Source organism: Mirounga angustirostris, unplaced genomic scaffold (assembly GCF_029215605.1).
Source record: "Mirounga angustirostris isolate CCGP_5_RB_7025 unplaced genomic scaffold, mMirAng1.0.hap1 SCAF_15, whole genome shotgun sequence".
Taxonomy (NCBI): Eukaryota; Metazoa; Chordata; class Mammalia; order Carnivora; family Phocidae; genus Mirounga; species Mirounga angustirostris.
In genome coordinates, this window is record NW_026991723.1 from 12,994,401 (window position 1) to 13,014,180 (window position 19,780).

General features: G+C 42.4%; 1 protein-coding gene across 1 annotated transcript in view; it reads right to left on the reverse strand.

Moving 5' to 3' along the window:
* The window catches only part of LOC123849551 (transient receptor potential cation channel subfamily M member 3), an 82,882-nt gene that overhangs the window by 44,612 nt on the left and 18,490 nt on the right, over nt 1-19,780 (reverse strand). The window contains exons 6-7 of the mRNA XM_045882240.3: nt 17,297-17,548; nt 10,968-11,142 (exon numbers count right to left, since the gene is read on the reverse strand). Coding sequence (XP_045738196.2) covers nt 10,968-11,142; nt 17,297-17,548 — 427 coding nt within the window. The remainder of the gene's footprint in view (nt 1-10,967; nt 11,143-17,296; nt 17,549-19,780) is intronic.

Sequence of the window (19,780 nt, forward strand, 5' to 3'; positions counted from 1 at the left end):
CGGGATCCCAGAGGGATACAGTGTCTAGGATTTGGGACAGCGGGGAGACATCATAAATCCACTAGACCTGAAGGGTCAAACTGACTGGGACGATGGACATTTTAGCAGCTAACTATGTGCTAATTCCACTACGTCCTGTCCCCACTCCCACCTTAACCCGCCTCTGGGAAGGTAATGAGGGTTGAGCCTCAGGTTGTGATTTTCCTCCGGCTTATGGGGATGCATGTTCAAAACAGAAATCAGTGGAGTTATAATAAAAAATAAAGCTGATTTTCTGGCAGCATCTGCATCTGTGGTCTGGGAGCCATACCCACTCCTAAAACAGTGTGGTTTCCTTGTACACTAACTCAACAACCACAGACCTCATCCCCTTTGGTCTGTTGTACTTGATTTGGAAAGGTAACATTTCTCCTGGAAGAAATAAAGGCACAAAGCAGTGTCACCTTCTGTATTTGGATAAAACGTCAAATAGGAAATTGATTCCATCCTGGAGCTCTGGTTTCACAAGTTCATCCACGGAAGTAAGGGGGAAGGAAGCCAAAGCCATCGCAGAACTGGATGGTTTCAATGAAGAGTTAGCAAACTATTGCCCACAGGCCAAATCTGGCTTGCCTCCTGTTTTGGTAAATAAAGTTTTATTGGAGCATAGCCACACCCATTAGTTTATTTATTGTTGCGTTGTGGAGTTACAATGTAGACTGTACGGCTCTCAGTACCACCTGACCTTTTATAGAAAAAGTCTGCTGACCCTTTGGCTCAGATTACAACCTCCTGAAAGACTAAGACAGTGTCTATACATCTCCTGTTTCCTGGCAGAGCCTGCCTGGTGGAGGAGCAGGTGCAGAGCAGGGATCTGAGAAATATGGTGGAAAAGATTCTAAGACTGAAATAAACTTTCCTGCTTCAAGAATGACCTCCTTAATGGACTCCTGGGAACATAATTCCTTGAGTTACAGCATCAACTTCAAGTGTTAAAGAAGGACAAGGTGGAAATCAGTCTCTGTCATCTGTAATGAGAGAGATAATCTTGTTGCCTTGTTACAACAGATGACCAGATCGACTGTCTGCTTTGTATATAATCTGGGTGCCCATGGTCTCCTGCTCTGCCCTGCAAGGCAGGGTCCTGAAGCCTCCAATACACATGGCCTGTGTGCCTTTCTTAGGTGGAGTTCTTCCAGGAGCGACCCTCTGCAAAGGATTCACGCGAAAGTGATTTGTTAAGGCCGTGCTCCAAAAGAGAAACCAGACAGAAGAAAGGGGAGGAAACACAATAAGTAGTGGGGAAAAAAAGAAAAAAAAAAAACCAAGGTGCAATTTCAGATGAAGTCCAAGCCTTAGCCTGATCCTTCTGGGATCTTTGGAGTACGAATTGCACTTCACATTCAAGAAGCGACTATGTAGTCCTAAAGATAGTAGCTTTTCCACTAAAGCCAAGAGTCAAGGGAACTGGGCTTTTATGCCCTGTCATCCTTTCTTCCCCAGCAGGCAGCATGAGAGTATGGAGGCCCTGGAGGTACAAAAACTCTCAGGCACTTTAGGCTCTTTGGGTGGTGAAGAGGCACCTGCAGCTCAAGGGTGAAGTTCATAGCTAAGAGCCCTTAGCATCAAAGCACACAGAAACCAGACGATACGAACAGAACTTTGGTAAAGGGGAAGCGGGGGGATCTGGGTAAGGGGACTAACAGTATTTGCTACTTGCCAGACTGCATGTCTTCTCCACAAATGCTTACATGTGATTTGGGATTATATGCCATTTTGAATCATCCATGCCATTTCTATGATATGGGCCCTCCAGTATATAGCAGAATCTTCTTCCTCTTTTCCCTCATCCTTTTCCTTTTTCTTCAAAAGAAATTTTGGAGGGGGAAACAAACAAAAAAGCCACTTTTTGTTCAGGGTCTCCCTTGTTATGATTAAAAAGATAAAATGTTCAAAATTCACTTTAAGACTGTATTATTTCTCCTGTAACATCTCCAAGGGGAAATAAATCCCTGAAGTTCTCTACCCACTCTGTAGAATGGCATTTCTTTTATTTGACCCAAGTGTACAACTTTCATACTTCAATGGATCCTTGGCTTGTGTACACTGGGATTTGGGGACCCATGTCATATGCACTTTCTCTGTAGAGAGATTCATTTGGGGAGTTCACAGACTCCAGACATAGTTGCTTTCATCTTTCGGAGCAAAGAGTCCTCATCTTCCTGATCTGTCCTCAAATTACAGCTTTTCATTCACTCCCTCGATAAGTCTGGCTGCTCTTCTCTGGCTCAATGCATGTATGTCTTTCTTGAGAGACAGTGACCAGCACCATCCTCAGTGTCCAGGTACAGATTTGCCACAGCTCCAGATCAGGTAAAAATAGCCTCCCTTTTTTTGCTTTTAATGCTATTCTAGACAACGTTCAGCATCGCCTTGTGTTGAGTTATACACCACGCAGGTGTCTCCAGTATTCAATCTACAGTGATTACCTTTTCCTACCTGTAGTCAATTGCATCTGGCTAGAGGACAGACTATTATTGGTTTTTTGTTCGTTTTTATTTTTTTAATTTTTTAATTTTTTAAAAAATATTTTATTTTTAAGTAATCTCTACACCCAACATGGGGCTTGAACTCACAACCCCAGGATCAAGAGTTGTATGCTCTTCCCACTGAACCAGCCAGGTGCCCCAGACTATTACTGGTTTTTAATGACTATTTTCATCTTAAACATGCTCTTAGTAAACCTTTCTGCTACTTTTCTGCTGGCACAAAACATGAACTCTTTCTGTCCTTCACTGTTGGCTTACTATTCAGCATTGCCAGAGACTAGTTTTTTCTCTGTATCTTACAGAATCCCCTTCTATTTTTGCATGTGCTAAAGAGGACAAATTCCACCAGAGGTTTAAAGAAAACCCTACTGATCTGCTTCTATGAGGAGGGATACATACTTTTTATATCTCTTGTCCCCAGTGATAAGTCAGCTCCCCATAGGTGACAAAATAGTCTCAACAGCTAGATGGGAAGCTAACTTTTCTCTCCCAAGTAAACTTTTTAGGAAATGGTTTAGAGCTTTTTTGAGAAAGTTTCAAAAATTTTAAATATATCCCATCTGCTGATGCTTTATTTTCCACGGGGTTATGTAGGACTGCTTGGAGTATTTGTGGTAGAGTAGAAAAAGCATGGGCTTTGGAGTCATGCAAACCTACCATGTACCAAAGGCACTCTGTTTTAACAGAGTTACAACTCTGTTACAACAGAGGCTGAAAATGGCCAGGACGGGCCAAGCACTACATTTAATTATAGGCAAGAAAAATGGAATACTCCAGGGTGAAAATAAGAGCTCATTCTTGTGAAAGGTAACGAATGATGATGCTTCCCTCGTATCACAGGCGACTGCTAATTTCAAAAGGAGGGCCTCCCCCAAGACAGGAGAATTCTCCAAGCCATCTGGGGTGGTTCCTCTTTAGAATCTGGTTGTTCTGCGTCACTACATGAAGTTTCCACTTTCATCCATTGAGAGTATCCGAACAATTTGTCTTCAACACAATCTTGGAAACCTGAGCAAAAGTTGCTCTAGACTGCCTATGAGGCCAAGCTGCCATTAGGCTAATTTGGGCCCTTATACTACTAGGGCTCTAGTCTTCAGCTGCCTCAAAACTCTACATAGTTATTCCCATCCTACTTCTCTTACCTACCATCCTCGATTCCTACAGTGCAAGTTCCTCTGGTCAACTATCCTCCCCTATGCTCCTGTCCTCATGTCATGTTGGGCTCTCTGCCCACTGAATTTTCCCATTTCTCCCTTCCCTCCCTTTCCCCGGAGCCTTCTGGAACACCCTTGTCATCGAAACACACACTCCTCTACTTTCTCAGACTTCTACAAGCCCAGTCCCCATTCTCTTGCCTTAACTAAATCCCACTTTGCAGAAAGACACCCCTTCCCTGTAACCTTCTCAAATGAAAACTGCACATTCTTGTACATCCACCATTGCGGTTCCCATAAGTAATGTCTGCATTGTCACTGATACTTTGCCTCTTCCGACCTCTTGCTTTTCACTCTTGTACAAGAAGCCCTTTCTCCTTTGAGTTTCAGGTAATTCTGATCAAAGTCTTTCTGTCCGCTCTCTCTCCTGTCACTACAGACACTTCGATAGCTGCAGCGACAAACACAGAAGAACCTAGCTTCAAGACGCTTGACCTCAATTCCAGCATATCCTGGAATCCAGCATTCCTGGATTCTGGACCTTATCATTCTGGACCTTATCATTCTCCTAAGTTGTTCTACCTCTGCACTCCGAATATCAATTTATCATTCTCTGACCACAACATCTTGTCATCACACCTCTCGGGATCCTTAGTTCTCAAAGCATTTGGTGCTCAGGCCAGGACTCTCATCCTTTGATTGTTCCTTCTTCCTCCTAGGCACTTACCAATATTATACCTTAATTTTCTTCTCCTTCCTTCTCAGACCTCCTAATGCGTAACTTTAAACCCCTGTAAGCATCTTCAAAAGACCTACTCTCCTTTCTTTCTGCCATACCGGCACAGCAACGCCTCAATCTTGGATTAATCCAACTATTTGTTCTTGATCTGGGCTGCTGAGTCTTGACTGAGAAAACAGGAAACCCAACTATGCAAATAGGTGGCCGCTAAGCAATCCTTTGATGCGTACTTAGTGACTTCCCTGAGTGGTGATTACAAAACATTACTCTTTCTCTTAAAGCCCCGTTTCATTGATCCTCCTCCTGCCCTTGCCACCATCACATGGACACAACACCTCTCTCTCTCTCTTCCCTAGTAAATGCTTTGCCTTGCTGCTCATTTACTCTTTTTTAAAAAATTTTATTTTATTATGTTATGTTAATCACCATACATTACATCATTAGTTTTTGATGTAGTGTTCCATGATTCATTGTTTGCTTATAACACCCAGTGCTCCATTCAGTACATGCCCTCTTTAACACCCATCACCAGGCTAACCCATCCTCCCACCCCCCGCCCCTCTAGAACCCTCAGTTTGTTTCTCAGAGTCCATAGTCTCTCATGGTTCATCTCCCCCTCCGATTCCCCCCCTTCATTTTCCCCTTCCTACTATCTTCTTCTTTTTTAAAAATATATAATGTATTATTTGTTTCAAAGGTACAGATCTGTGATTCATCAGCTGCTCATTTACTCTTAAATCACTGTAGTTTGTTTTTGCATTCACTCCTGAAATGAAAATTCTCTGGCCAACATGACCGCTGACTTCCTAAAGGTCTAGCTGAATGAACTTTTTCTAAATATTCAGCTAATTGTAGTTCTTTCTTGCTTTTGATACTGTTGATTCCTCCATTCTACTGTTCTGCTCTGGCCTTCTCTCTCTACTTGTGCTCCCTGGCAAGCTCACCCACTTGTGTGGCTGGAAGTATATTTTTGATCCCCAGATCTGTATCTCCAGGCCAGGTCTTTCTACTTAGCTCCAGAGATCCACGCATAAAATAGCCTCCTTCATGGTTTTCCTGGAATTCCCATGGGAACCTCAAACTTCATCCGACCCCAACTGAATAAATCCACCTCTCCTCACAGTTCTTCTTCCTAGGTTCTCTATCTCACTAAATGACATCATTCTTTCAACTGAGCCAGAAACCTTAGAGTGACCTTCAACTTCTCCATCTCAAATCCTTATCCACTTCCCCATTACCACCCTGTGCACCATCTGACTTCTGCCCTGGTCCTTCTGATTTAATCTTCTTAAAGTCTCAGGCTGCCTATCTTCTCCATCCCAACTGCTACTGCATTAGCTAGTGCGCTCTCACCTCCAATCTTTGTATTTTTGTTTGAGAGCTCTGACTAAAACATGTCAGATCATGGTACTACCCTGAACATGGAGCATAAGTCTTCCAAGGTCTATACTCCTCTCTCTTCAGACCCATCTGTCCCTGCTTCCTGCTTCCTGCCTCTCACCCTACAGTCAGCCATATTAAACTACCTGCTGTGCCTGGAACTGTCCATGCTGAGTCTCAGTTTGGAATGCCATTCTTCTCCTTTACACCCCCTGCTCCCATCTGCCCAGCAAATATCTGCTCATATTTCAGGTCTCAGTTCAACCTTCCCATTCTTTGCGAGACTTCATCTGTTGTGCCCCTAAGAACCGATTACTTTTCTTTGGGGGCTCCATCTCCACATACCTATTGTCAATGTCAGTTTGCCTCTATTGGACTGTAAACTTCCTCAAAGACAATATCTCTGACATGTGCATCTCTTTACCTCATGCCTGTCTCATAGTAGGATCAAAATAAATATCTGCTGAATGAAGACTGAATGGATTAAAAATGGAGCCCAACCTATGAGCAAAGGCTAAATGAATATTGTGACAGTGAAACAAATGTTGATCACTATAGCGTATTGAATCATCACAAAGGCTTGTCTGCAGATAGCTCTGCTGTTTGTAAACTCACTAAGTCTCAGTTTGCATTAGCAAACAAGTTGGGTGGGTATTCTCTAGAATGTAAGCTGACTTCCAGGGACGGAAAAAAGGGGGTGGTGCCTTCTGCTGGCTTGCTTCCTTAGCAATCTGCGAAAACAAAACCCAGCAAAAACAATTCTCCATTTCCCAAAAGTTGGCCCTGGCTCAAGTTTTTCTCTTCCAAAATACTTTTTTTGGTCAGGCAACACTCCCCACGCTATGGCTGTTAGGCATTAGTGTGCTCGGAATCCATTAGAGAAGGTCAGTCCTGAATACCAAACAGCTGCAGAGCCCCGAGTTTCCAGGAGTCTAAGGATCGAAAGACGTAACAATAGCCAGCTTCTCTGTTCGTGCTGTTCTAAGCTTTGCCATACGCAGGCACATTTTAGAGACCGGCCTTGAGCTATCTTAACTTCCACACGTGAAGTGAGGAACAAATAATTTGAGACAGAAAAATAATACGAGGCAATGTTTTAGCTTTACATGTACATACAGGCTCCTTGTTTCCTGACAAAAACAATGCTTCCGATCCAGTCAACATCACAGACACCTTAAGGGTATGAAAGAGCAAGGTTTTTGTTTGTTTGTTTTTTAAATAGCAAAACTTTTGTACTAAATAAAGAAATAAAATAGAACAACACCAAACCAAACTGCAACAAAAGTAAGCCCTCTCACTCCAAATTACATATTAATTTCAGATGGAAAGCCCTATAGGTAGTAAGAGAAAAAAAAAATTGACCCATGCATTAAGCAGATTGGATAGTTAATTTGGGCCAAGGGGGAACAACCAAATAATATTAAGTGGTTATGGTAGAAAGTAAGTTTTGGACATTCTGCTTTCATATTAGTACCCAAACTTGTAAAAATACTCAGAGCAGCAGAAAGAAGGACTAAATTTAGACCCTGATTTAATGCATTCAAGAGCGTGATTCATTTTTCCCCTGTCCCGGTACAGCCTGGGTAATCTGCGTGTATGGCAGGAAACACAAGGATGCCCTGTGAATAAAGGGAAGTCTCATTCATTCAGAGGCTCAAGGAAGCTAGAGACACCCCATCTTCTCGGCCAACAAAGGTGTATATCTAGGTACCTCATCCACCATGGAACCACATTTCTCAACTGGAGAGAGGCCCTCTAATTTTAGCTTTGCTCTGGCCTTGGCATGAGTGTGCTGGAAATTTATTCTGTTGCTCCTTTTCTCTAAATGGTTTTTTCCTCACTCAGGCTCCAGTGGGATCCTGACCATCTCTCAGATGCCATGCAACATGGGTCACCTTAATGAGACACTTAAAAGGATGTCATCATTTGGTAGCAATGCATTTAGCAAGCTGGGGCCCAAGTCACTGAACAGTAACCCATAGATTAGGCTGTAGAGGGCTGCTGTTATATATAACTTAAACATCAATCCAACGACAACGGCAAGGTCATTTCTCATTAGCTCATCAGGGTGCTAGGCAAAACATCCCGGCAGAGCAGACCATGACTGTCCCTTCCCAGTTTCATCATACGCTGCTGCCAATCACGATCTTGCACTCACATCTGCTCCTGACACAAAGCAAATCTTTTAGCCTCGAGACTCATGCCAGACTATCATTTGTGTTAATCTAACCTAGTTTAGAGGTGAAAACCCCCTAAACTATTTTGTGATTTTACAGTGACTCCATTCTTTCTTATTTCTTTGGCTTTCAGTCTTTAAGCACATTTGGAAAGTAACCTCAGAAGTCTCATTCCAGCTTTTTTGGCCTTATTGAAAGTCTCTGGGTTTAGGACAAACTACAAGAAAAAAAATGGGGAGTGTATATAAAAAATCTGTCGTTCAGTTAACACTGCCTCCCGGAAGCGAGGGCATTATAGCTGTCCTCCCGTCTGAGGTGGAAGACAGATGTTATGAACCCACCCCTTGGGCCCTGTTACCCATCCATGTACATTCATCCCAAGAAAGATTATTTCCCCAAACATGAAATGGGTTCAGCAGTTTTGCAGTTCAAAACAGAAAGAGTTCGATATGGAGCACGTGCATCACATTAGAAATGAGTCGCTCTGAGAAGGTGTGTGTGAATGAGCAGCACCGAAGAGGCCCCCACAGGGCCACATCCACAGGATGGGACTGGCAGACCCTGGGCAGGGCCGAGGGTCCAGGTGGATATGAGATCCCATCAGCCTGAACACATGCTTCACAAACCAGCCCGGACACCGCACAGAAAGGAGGCAAGACACCATAGGGCCGCGTCAATGATTTGTACCTTTCTCAAACAGCTCGGTTCTTGGGTCTCCCAGGCAATTCTGTGTGGCTAGGTGGGGCAGTCACCTAATGGCCCTTGGGCTTGTCCAGTGCCATAACATGAAATCAAATTATTTCCAAGATAGGGATGGATGTTCAATGACCTTGGCCAAATGTAATGACAGATTTGGGGGCAGCCTCCTATACCCATTTGAGAAAGGACAAATGCTCTTTAGCACTCTAAACAGCAAACTGGCTGATTTAGCTTAGAACAGTGGCTACCATTGCAGCCAATTTCGGAAAGTCAAGAAGGAAGGTAAGTGGGGGAAGGGTGTCACGAAGGTTGCATCCATCCAAGGCTGGGTCAGTTCTATATTGAGATTTGGGGTAGAAATTTATTCTCACACACATAGAGCACCACAGATCTAATGAACAATAAGGGGTATCTATTTTCATACTTTACTCACACAAAACACCTCTCTTCCATCTCTGGGGGTGGAGGTGGGGTTCCAGTTCTAAACTACAATCAGCCCTTCTTTTAAAATAACAATAATAAATCCTCTTATTCAGCCAGATGGTGGTGTCTGTTGCACTAGGTTGGGCTCATAGTACAACATCAATAAATGGCCACTTGTAGAGGGACAGACAGAATCCCATTTATAAAACACACCTACACTTCCTGCGTTATCCCCTCCCAAAATGTTGCACTGTCAAACACCCATGGGGGCTTAATCTCATTTTGGGGAAGAAAGGAAAACTAAAAAAGGCAAAATAATGTACATGGAAAGCAATTTCTTGGGGGGAAATAATACATTTAATCTCTGAGGAGAATGATCGTAGATGGGCTTTTAAGTTTGTTTTGCCTTTAGGGACCATTTGAAAGAACGATCCCCAAAGGGTTTTCCCCAGGCCCTGGAAAGCTGTCTCGGTGAAGGCTGCACATTGCCAACCAAAGATCTTACAACCAGGAGATGGAGTTAAAATTCTTCCTCAGTGAGGTTGGCCAAGTCTCCTGAAATGAGTATTTGTTCCAATTAGGTGTTCCAAAAAGCCTTCTTGCCTCAGATGACTCATTTTAAGAAAGGTAGTTGTTCAGAATCCATCACAGGAGGGAAAATGACATATTAATGTGTCCTGTTGCCAGTATACACATACTCCTCACAGGTCCAGAGGGCTCATGCTCTGTGGTGCTTGCTCCTTATTTCCTTGGTGTCAGTCCTACCTGGGGTTGGCTGGGGAGGAGGTGGGTCCTGACTGGTCTCTGCTGCTGTGCTTCACAAACTATACTCCCTGGTTATGTAACCCCGATCCGTGACCACAGTCCAGGGCTCAGATGGCTGGCTTGTCAGCAAAAAATGTTTCAAAAATGTTAATTCGACAATGTTGGAGGGATGTTATTTCTAGAGCTAAACTCCTCGGGGAAAATGAGAAATAGTTGCTTTAGGGATTTAGCTCTTCCATACTGGAAGGTACTTCTTTCCTGATGCTTTCTTCCCAAATAATTTCCCAAAGCCTGGCGCGCCCTGACATTTGGTCCAAATAAAATGCTGGAATAGACTCCATGGATACAACTACCTCCAAACTCTGTATAAGAGGGTGTTTATTATAGAGAATTGGCATCTATTAGGGCATGAAACACTGGGGGGCCTGCTGGTGCTCGCTCCTCACACTGAATCATTTCATGATATAGATACTATTTTTTTTTTTCTGGTGTTTACAGCAAGTAACTCAGTTTATAACCTAAGGCATTTTCCATACTTCCAGGCAATGAATACTAGTTTCTTTTGAGTCTCAATAGCACATAATTTAAGACAGTGGGAAAAGGAGCTGAAGAATAGTTTCCATTGCAAGGAAAACACCATGCAGATGTTTGCCCTCTTGAATTCTGACGGCAAAATAGAGAATTGTTTATTTGTTCTGAAGTCAAACCCAAGGAATTTAGTTTTTACAGGCTGGGGGCTAGGGTAGGGTGGGGAGTAATGACATAATATTTTAATAATATTGAAATATTCAACACATGGCCCTAGGATTTAGAATCCCCAAATAATTTAGATCTTTTTATATGGTTCTTGATCAAATTTGGGACGTCAGATATCGATTTGTGTCACAGAAAGGACATACCTGCAGAAACACCTGAGGACTACTTTATGAAAATTGTATATTCGCCTTCTGTAATTGTTTTTTTTCTTCCAAGATAGCAAGCTAGGAATCGGTCCTCTATCTTGAGCCATTTATTGAGAACAAACAAATGAACTCGGAAAAGACATGACCCAATTGAAGTTCAATACCTGACTTTGGTGTATGAGAATCATAAACTTGCTTACGGTCTATCTGGTCTGCAAACACTTCCCCATAAATCATCCAATAGGGCATGTAGAAGATGTTCTTGGCCAATTTCCATGATGGCTCTTCATTGGGAAAGAGAATGGCTTGCCTGGCGACCCCAAAGCTCATCAGTACCACCAGCATAATGATGACAAAGTACATCATGTCTATCATCTGGAAGGGTGGGGAAGCAGAGGGAGAAACAAAAGAAAATCCATATGACTGAATGTTCCTATGACACCAACATTGATGGAGACCTTTGAAGGAGGATCAGTTTTAATATTACTGCTAAGGGATATACAGATAGACAGCTGGGTCCAAGTAAGAAAGAGAACACTTGGTCTGTTGAAGCAATTTCCACAGAACTTAATCAGTAACTCAAAAATCATTTTTAAGAAAGCACACATAGTATGGAACCCCCTCATTTTTCATTGTTGTCTGTGCCACCTAGTCAAGAATAGGCATGGGAGTCACATGAAGCTCGGGTCTCGCTACGAATCCAGTACTAACTTTGTCTCTGTTCCTGGGAAGGGCAAATGTCCTCCTTGGGTCTCTTTCTTCTTAGCAAAATTGAAATTGGGATAATTGAACTATTTCAAGAATTATTGCAATGCTGTAAATTCCCTAAGTTGGAAGGGCTAATGAAGAGTTGGAACGCTCAAGAAAATAATCATTTGCGAACAAAGCTAGGACAACCCAAATATCCATCATATACCTTCTTATTCTTGTGGCGCCACCTCATCGTCTGGTGTTCTACCACAAACCAGTCCCTCAGAGAACCATTCTTTCTGTATTTAATTCTCTTGTAGCATATCCTATCAGTTATGGATGGTGTTTTTGTGGGCAGTATAATCAGGTTGTCTAATGGCCCATTTCTGTGTCTGCTGTTGAAATGTTGGATTTTCATCTTGACATGTTTATAAAATTCTCTTGACTGCATTTGAGCATAACGTTCCTCTTGATTCCTTTCTTTTTTGCTTGTTTTCATGATACATATTATCTGGGATCTGTTTCTCATATGCCAAATTACTTTCCTTTTATCACCAAAAATAGATGGGGATGTAATAACTATTATTTTGCCTGGCCAGAACCCATTGCCTCCTTCTTTTAGAAGCAGTTCCCACCCATTTTGGCCACAAAGATAGGTGTCTTTTCCAGGCTAGGTTAATCATGGTACCTCACCCTCTGGCAACAGTGATAGGAGGTAGGCATGTGACATAAGACGGGCCAATCAGAATCCTTTCTTTGGATTTTTTTTTCAACTGAAGCTGGGAGAGAGAAGCTCCCTTTCTTTTTCCGTAATGATATGAATTCAGAGTGTCTGAGGCTGAGGCTTCCACTAGTGAAACTGATGAGTGAATGAAGCAGGTATTCCAGAGAGAGAGTATGTCCTGACAGTGGTTGAGGGCCTGATTGCAACAGCCCTTAAGGGCGGTTTCATTTTGCCCTTCTAGAAGTCAATATATCCCTCCTGTGCTTAAGCTAGTTGGAGACTGGCTTCTATCCCTCATATCAAACCATCTAATACAAAAGACGACCTTCTCTTGGATATCAAACTTCCTGAAGGGATACCCGTTCACGAAGAAACACTAATGATAATTTTATCAATGATGATAAAGGCTTTAAATTTGCTTTAGAATTTAATTTTAAAAGAATATATTCCACGGTGCCTGTTATTAGAATTAAAACACCAGAGCCTTCTTGTTTGTCTGAGGACACTGGGGGGCTCACTATATTTTAGGTCAATTAATCAATCGTCAAGGCAACTTCGAAACCCAGCTGGCAAGTATCGTCTGACCTTGAGACTCAAGAGGAATCTCTCAAAACTTGACGTTCATTCATATTTGTTCACTGTTCTTAAAAATATATGCTACTTAGCTGGTTATTCCTTTCACAGCATAGCGGCCTCAGAACTCTCTTAAAAGTGAGTAAGCCAGCTGTGTTGAAACAGTTTTACAGGAAACATAGGCCTGTTGATCATCCTCTATTTTGTAAAATTCTTTCATCCTTTATTTACAGAAAGTTGTTTTTTTTTTTTTTTAAAGATTTTATTTATTTATTCATGAGAGACAGAGAGAGAGAGAGGCAGAGGGAGAAGCAGGCTCCTAAGGAGCAGAGAGCCCGATGCGGAACTCGATCCCAGGACCCTGGGATCATGACCTGAGCCGAAGGCAGACGCTTAACCATCTGAGCCACCCAGGCGCCCTATTTACAGAAAGTTTTATCAATGAAAAAACACTAATGGGTCCTTCATGCTGTGCATTTGGATTGATTAAAAGGTGGGTGGGAAGAGGAAGGTATGTACTCATGAAATTTAGGAGCCAGTCTGACCCAAGCAAACTCAGCCAGTACACACAGCAACTGCTATAATTTAGTTTCTCAGGGCTGTTTTCATTCAGATTGAGTCTGCTATCCACCCAAAGGGCCAAAACAACCAAAGACAAGAAAGATTCTTCCCGGGGCGCCTGGGTGGCTCAGTCGTTAAGTGTCTGCCTTCGGCTCAGGTCATGATCCCAGCGTCCTGGGATCGAGCCCCGCATGGGGCTCCCTGCTCAGCGGGAAGCCTGCTTCTCCCTCTCCCACTCCCCCTGCTTGTGTTCCCTCTCTCGCTGTGTCTCTCTCTGTCAGATAAATAAATAGATAAAATCCTTAAAAAAAAAAAAAAATCCAGCAGTATTTTTTAAGCTATGTGGCTGTAGAGTTACATCTTTTTCTTAATAAGCAAAATCAGCAGGTTGATATATGTGTGAAGCTCTATTTTTTTGTACTGGGTTCTGTCATTTTCAAAATACCTCTTTTTTTAAATCTTCAAACATTTCTTTAAAGAATATCTAGTTCTTTTGGGCGCCTGGGTGGCTCAGTCGTTAAGCAACTGCCTTCAGCTCAGGTCATGGTCCCAGGGTCCTGGGATCGAGTCCCACATCGGGCTCTCTGCTCCGTGGAAAGCCTGCCTCTCCCTCTCCCACTCCCCCTGCTTGTGTTCCCTCTCTCACTGTCTCTCTCTCTGTCAAATAAATAAAATCTTAAAAAAAAAAGAAAGATTCTTCCCACTCAACTTCATAGATTTCAAAAAAGTCTTCCACACAAATACTAAAATCTCCTAGAGTGCAGAAACAGAACATTATTAGTAAAAACTAGGGCTGGGGACCTCTGTTTTTATAGCTAAGTCATCCAGTTGGTTCAATATGGAGAGAGCTGATTCTGTCTCACTCTTGTAAATACCCATTGGTTGTGTCCTGTACAGGTGTTAGACCACCAGAGTTTTTATCTTGACTCTGCCAGTAAAAATAGCTTAGGTGGTCATGCGCAAGTTACTTAATCTTGTTTTTTTTTTTTTCTTCTTCTTCATTTTCAAAATGCGGATAATAAAGACAATAACAATGCATGTTAATTTTGTAAGGATTAAATGCGGTAATACGTGAAGCAATGTGGGTAGAGCTCTGCAAATGTTAATGTATTGTTATTTTTAGCATTGGGTGGTCAGCTTGTGAAGTCAGACCCATACAAGCTGGAATCCTGCCTTTGTTCTTTGCCCAGTTTCAGTTTATTCAATTGCCAAACGAAGATACTAAAAGCCATTTCATGGGGTTGTAGTGATGATGACATGTCTGACATGCTGTTTGGCACAGAGTAAATGATAGCTATTATTATTGTTGTTTTTATTCTGCATTATATAAGTGAGCTTAGTACTAGGCATTGCATTGAGTACTAGGAATTGCGTTGAGAAGTGAAATATGGAGGAAAGGGGTCAGGATTCCAGTAACTGATCCTGGATTTAACGATCATTTGGAATCCTAGTGGATCAGCATTGTGTCCAGGTATCTTAGCAGCTGTCTGTCTATCCCTTACCACAGGGCACAGTGAGTTACTTAGCTGTTTAGTACCGAATAGGGACTCTCTAATGTTGTGGGGCTTTCAGAATAATCACATCTGGGCATATTTTGTTAAGTTTCCTGCCTGGCAGTCCATCTGGCTCACTGATAAATTCTATAGGCATATTTTACCTACCTTCTGGATCAGTGACTCAATTATTGAACTAAGTATCTTAAAAGTTCCATGAAAGAGAACAAAGCCACCAAATACACTCATTTTCTACTGATTCTTGACTGATAAGTGAAGTCATTCATAAGTTGGAAGGTAGAGAAAATGCAGTACATCTCTCTTGCTCACTCCATAGTAAGGTTTCATTCAAGTCAAAACTGGGGATAATTATGCCATTATTAAAATGATAGACGGGGATTTTACAATAAGCTTGCTGTTTTAGTTTGACTTTAGATATTTCAAGTATTTCAATGCCACCCAACCTTTTTCAAGTAATATATTTGGCTGGCTTGAGACTTCAGATCTTATTTATTGAAGCAAAACAAGGCAACCAATCAATTAGAAAAAACAAGCCATCAGATTATGTAATTGTCTACTGTGGTGGTTCCCAACAGAGAGCAATTGCGTCCTCAGGGGACCTATGGAAATGTCTGGAGATGTTTTTGTTGTCGTGAGTGTGTGTGTGCGTGTGTGTGTATGTGCATCCACCCTACTGGCATTAGTGGGTAGAAGTCAGTGATGCTGTTAAATATCCTATGATGAATAGGATGCCCCCCACAACAAAGAATTATCTAATCTGAAATATCAGTAGGGTCCAGGTTGAGAAAACTTAGCCTAATTTTGCAACTGTTATAATTCTTCACTTTCATTGTATTTTCATTTGAAAATGCATTTGGGAATCTCATGGAAGCTTGTCCTAACTGTCCAGGAAATTCATACACTCATGTATTTTTTATATATAAATTGGGTGGAGGGTCCACGAATCCTTTCTCCTAAATCTCTCCCAAAGACTCTAAGTTGAAAGTCTCTGCTTTTAGACATCCAAATCTTCACCACAATCTCAAATTCATTACTAAAACACAGAGAAGATTATTTAACAGGCTGTTCAACAGAGTAAGATACACATTTTTTTATCTAGTCAAAAATCCCAATTGAACTGGGATTCGGTTTTGGGTAAATAATTCAGGCTTGTTGAATTCAAATTTTCCTCTCTAGAATGGGCTTGGTGATATTTCCCTTAGCAATACTGGTGTTATAAATCTCAAGCTCTTGTACAAAAGGGTTAAGAATAGAGCAGACTAACCGAGCTCACCAATCCCCCCACCCCTTTTTTATTATACTTTAACAAACATAAAACTGTTCGAACATAAATACATAAATATAACAGATGCCATTTATTAACTACCTACTATGAGCCTACTATTAGCTATTTAGCATGTTATTTCTAATCATCACAACAACCTTGCAAGATACAACCTTGCATTTATTATAATTACTTTAAATGAGTAAACTAAGTCTTAAAGAGGTCAAATAAATTGCTCAAGGTCTCACAACCCCTTCCTTTTGGATTCAAATTCTCCTCTTGGCATGTGTTTGTCAGTGCTTTTGTAGGAAGAGTCCTGATTATTTAAGATTCATTTCAGTAGAGTTATATATGCACATACACACTAATAATAATAACAAATACTGATTTGCTGACCTAAAGGTCAGCAGCGATGATGTATATAGTAAAACTTGACTGAGAATGATAAAGGACATCTATTGACTAATGGTTGGTTTTCAACAGCTCACAAGTAGAAGTGGAGGGGAGGTTATTAGCCCAGAGGTTTTTCAGTAAGAGTTACCATGGTAGGAGGGAGGTATTTGGCTTTTCCACGTCTGCCCTGTAAAGGTGAAGTAAGGGACACTTACTCAAATTCAACTTAGCTCAACTCAGCTAAAGTAGATTCTTTTTCTTTCCTTTGTGTAGGGAAAGGCATTTTTCAAGCACTTTATTAAAAAAAAGAAGAAGAAGCAATGTTACAAATGGAAAAATCTGTTAAAAATTTGGAATGGACACCCACTCCTCCTCTAAGATCCAGCTAAAATGTAACCTCCATGGGAAGCCTTCCCTGACCTACACTGTCTTTTCTATGCTCCTTTATACTTTATATGCATCTCTATCACAGCATTCTCACACCGTATGGTAATTACTTCTCTTTCTCTCATCTTTGATGGCATGGAATGAGCTCCTTTATATACCCAACTCCTACTCCAATGCTTAGCACAAAATAGATGATCTGTGATTGTTTTTCAGTAAGTAAATGGGTGAGTGATGGTTGATTTTCCAGTGATGTATATAGATGTAGTCAAACTCCCAAACACTCAAAAGGAATGAAAAAAAATAAAGCACCCCCAGGGCCATCTCAGACCATCACAGCAGGCCCAAATGAATTATTTTCCTCTTCCTGTTATTGCCACTCCTCCTCTACAAATTTATCACTTGGAATCAGAGGACCCTGCTTACCATTTTTCCAATCATCATTACATATGGGCCCAAATACTTGTTCACGCCGAAGATGTCTAGTAGACGGATGTACCAATAAATGATGTTCACACAATAGATGACCCTCCCGTCACTCCTGAAGGGCTGGTCTTGGAGACGAAGGATCATTCCGACAGAGAACAAAAGGATGGCTATTAGGTCTGTGACATTCCAGTATTCCTGCAGCCACACCTTCACTTTCTGTAGCAACTTCCCTGGTTCTGACATCAGAATCTGTAAGGCAGGAAAGAGAACGGGCTTAGGTCTGATTTCAGTCTATGTTTTCAGTCCAGTTGGAAAGTGCCTGGCCTGTTAGCTGACCTCAGTAGCTTGTTTTGTTTAGCTGGGCCTACTTGAATACGTGCATGCTAGGAATATACAACTGAGCTAAACTTAGGCCACGTAGATACAAACATTCCGGAGGCAAATATAAGCAAGAAGTTTGCTCCTTTGGGTTGCCTTATCATTCTAAGACACGCATTAGGGTTTTGCTATAAAATTACTGCTCCTAATATGCCGTAAATCTCTGCAATTCTGCTCCATCTCGGTGCCACCATATTGAGTTCCTCAGATCCCCAGGGAGGACTACTTCAGTCTTCTCTTCACATCCAGAGAATTGCATCAATATCACCTCTATTTCTAAATACAATCTGATCCAACCACTTCTCACCACTACCCACTGCTGCTACTCTATTCTAAGTCCTATCACGTCAACCAGATGATTGCAACATCTTCTAACTGGTATCTCTGCCACCTCTGTTGCCCACCCTTCCTCAATCCATTCTCTGAGCAGTACACAGAATGATCTTTAAGAACTGAAGTCATGATCTGGGTGGTGATCACCCAGGTGTACAGGTAGACAGAAACTCATCAAGCTGGACCCTTATGAGTTGTTCATTTTCTTACGGGTAAATTATACCACATCTAAAAAAGCGAGAGACCTGAGAGATGCATGAGCAACCATAACAACAACAAAACTAAAGCACATTGTGGTAAGTGAATATTTACATCGTCCGATGGCTTCTAATGCAAATAGAGAAAGATCCAAACTCCTTCCTGTGGCCTCATTTCCCATCCCACCATATTCTTGCCATTCCACACCTGCCGACACAATGGTGTACAGTTCAGCATAACAAGTCCATTCTATCCTCAGGATATTTGCACTTGTTCCTTCTCTTGGGCATTTTCTTCTCCCAGATTTTTACATGTTTGGCTCCGCCTCATCCTCAAGCTCTCTGCTCTAATGTCCCCTTCTTAGGAAGACCTTCTTTAATTAACCTACATGCAGGGCCTCCCCATCCCCAACTAATATAATACCCTTATGTTTTGAAGATTTTTTTTTTTTTAAAGATTTTATTTATTTATTTGAGACAGAGAGCATGAGAGGGAGGAGGGTCAGAGGGAGAAGCACACTCCCCGCCGAGCAGGGAGCCCGATGCAGGACTCGATCCCGGGACTCCAGGATCATGACCTGAGCCGAAGGCAGTCGCCTAACCAACTGAGCCACCCAGGCACCCTGTTTTGAAGATTTTATCACTATATGAAATCAACTTCTGTATGCACGTAAATATGTTGTATGTGTCTGTCTACCTAATTATCATCTCCACTGGATTGTAAACTCTGAGGGCAGACCCTTTGTTCCTCAGGGCCTGTGACATAATAGATTCTCAATAAATGTTTGTTGACTGACTGCTACATAGACACCTACCTCACAGGAATTCTCCTCTCCCTCCTCTATCATAAGCTGCTGGGTGGGGCTCTGACTGACCTTAAATCTAGAGGGGCTTTTCTGCTGCCACACATAGGCTCTACGAAGTGCACAGTTGGATGGTGGGAGTTACCACCCGTCCCACAGCGCAGCTTGCTGGGTGGATGTGAGGAGCCAGGAAGGCTAGGAGGAAGGCCTAGTGAGACTGTATAGCTGGGCTACCTTCACGAATCCTCTGTGTTTACCCTGAGACTTCCGTCCCTTCGAGCCATCACCAGCCCCCCTTTCCCAGCCCAGGACCTCCTCTCAAAGGAGAGGAAAGCAAGGACAGGGGGCAGATCTAATCTGCAGCTATTTATTTGAATCCTCGTGTCGCCTCTCCTGGCTTACCTTGGCCTGAAATATTAAGGAAGGGAGGTCTTAGGACGAGGGGTTGGAGTGCTGCCCAAGATACCAGAGCCAGCTGGTAGCCTCATGCTTCCTCGTCTGCACTGCTGTATTCCTAAACCCTAGCCCATGGTTTCTTGAACTTGAGCATGCATCAGAATCACCTGGAGGGCTGGCGAAAGCACAGATGGCTGCGCCCTACATCTGGAGAGTCTGCTTCGGTGTGCCTGGTGTGGGGCTCGAGAGTTTACATTTCTAACGAGTTCCCAGGTAAAGCTGGTGACAACAGGTTGAGGGCCACTGTCCTAGCCGTCAGGGATTTCCGCACCTGCTGCCGTCCTGGTGGCTTCTCACCGGGGTCCATCTTTAGG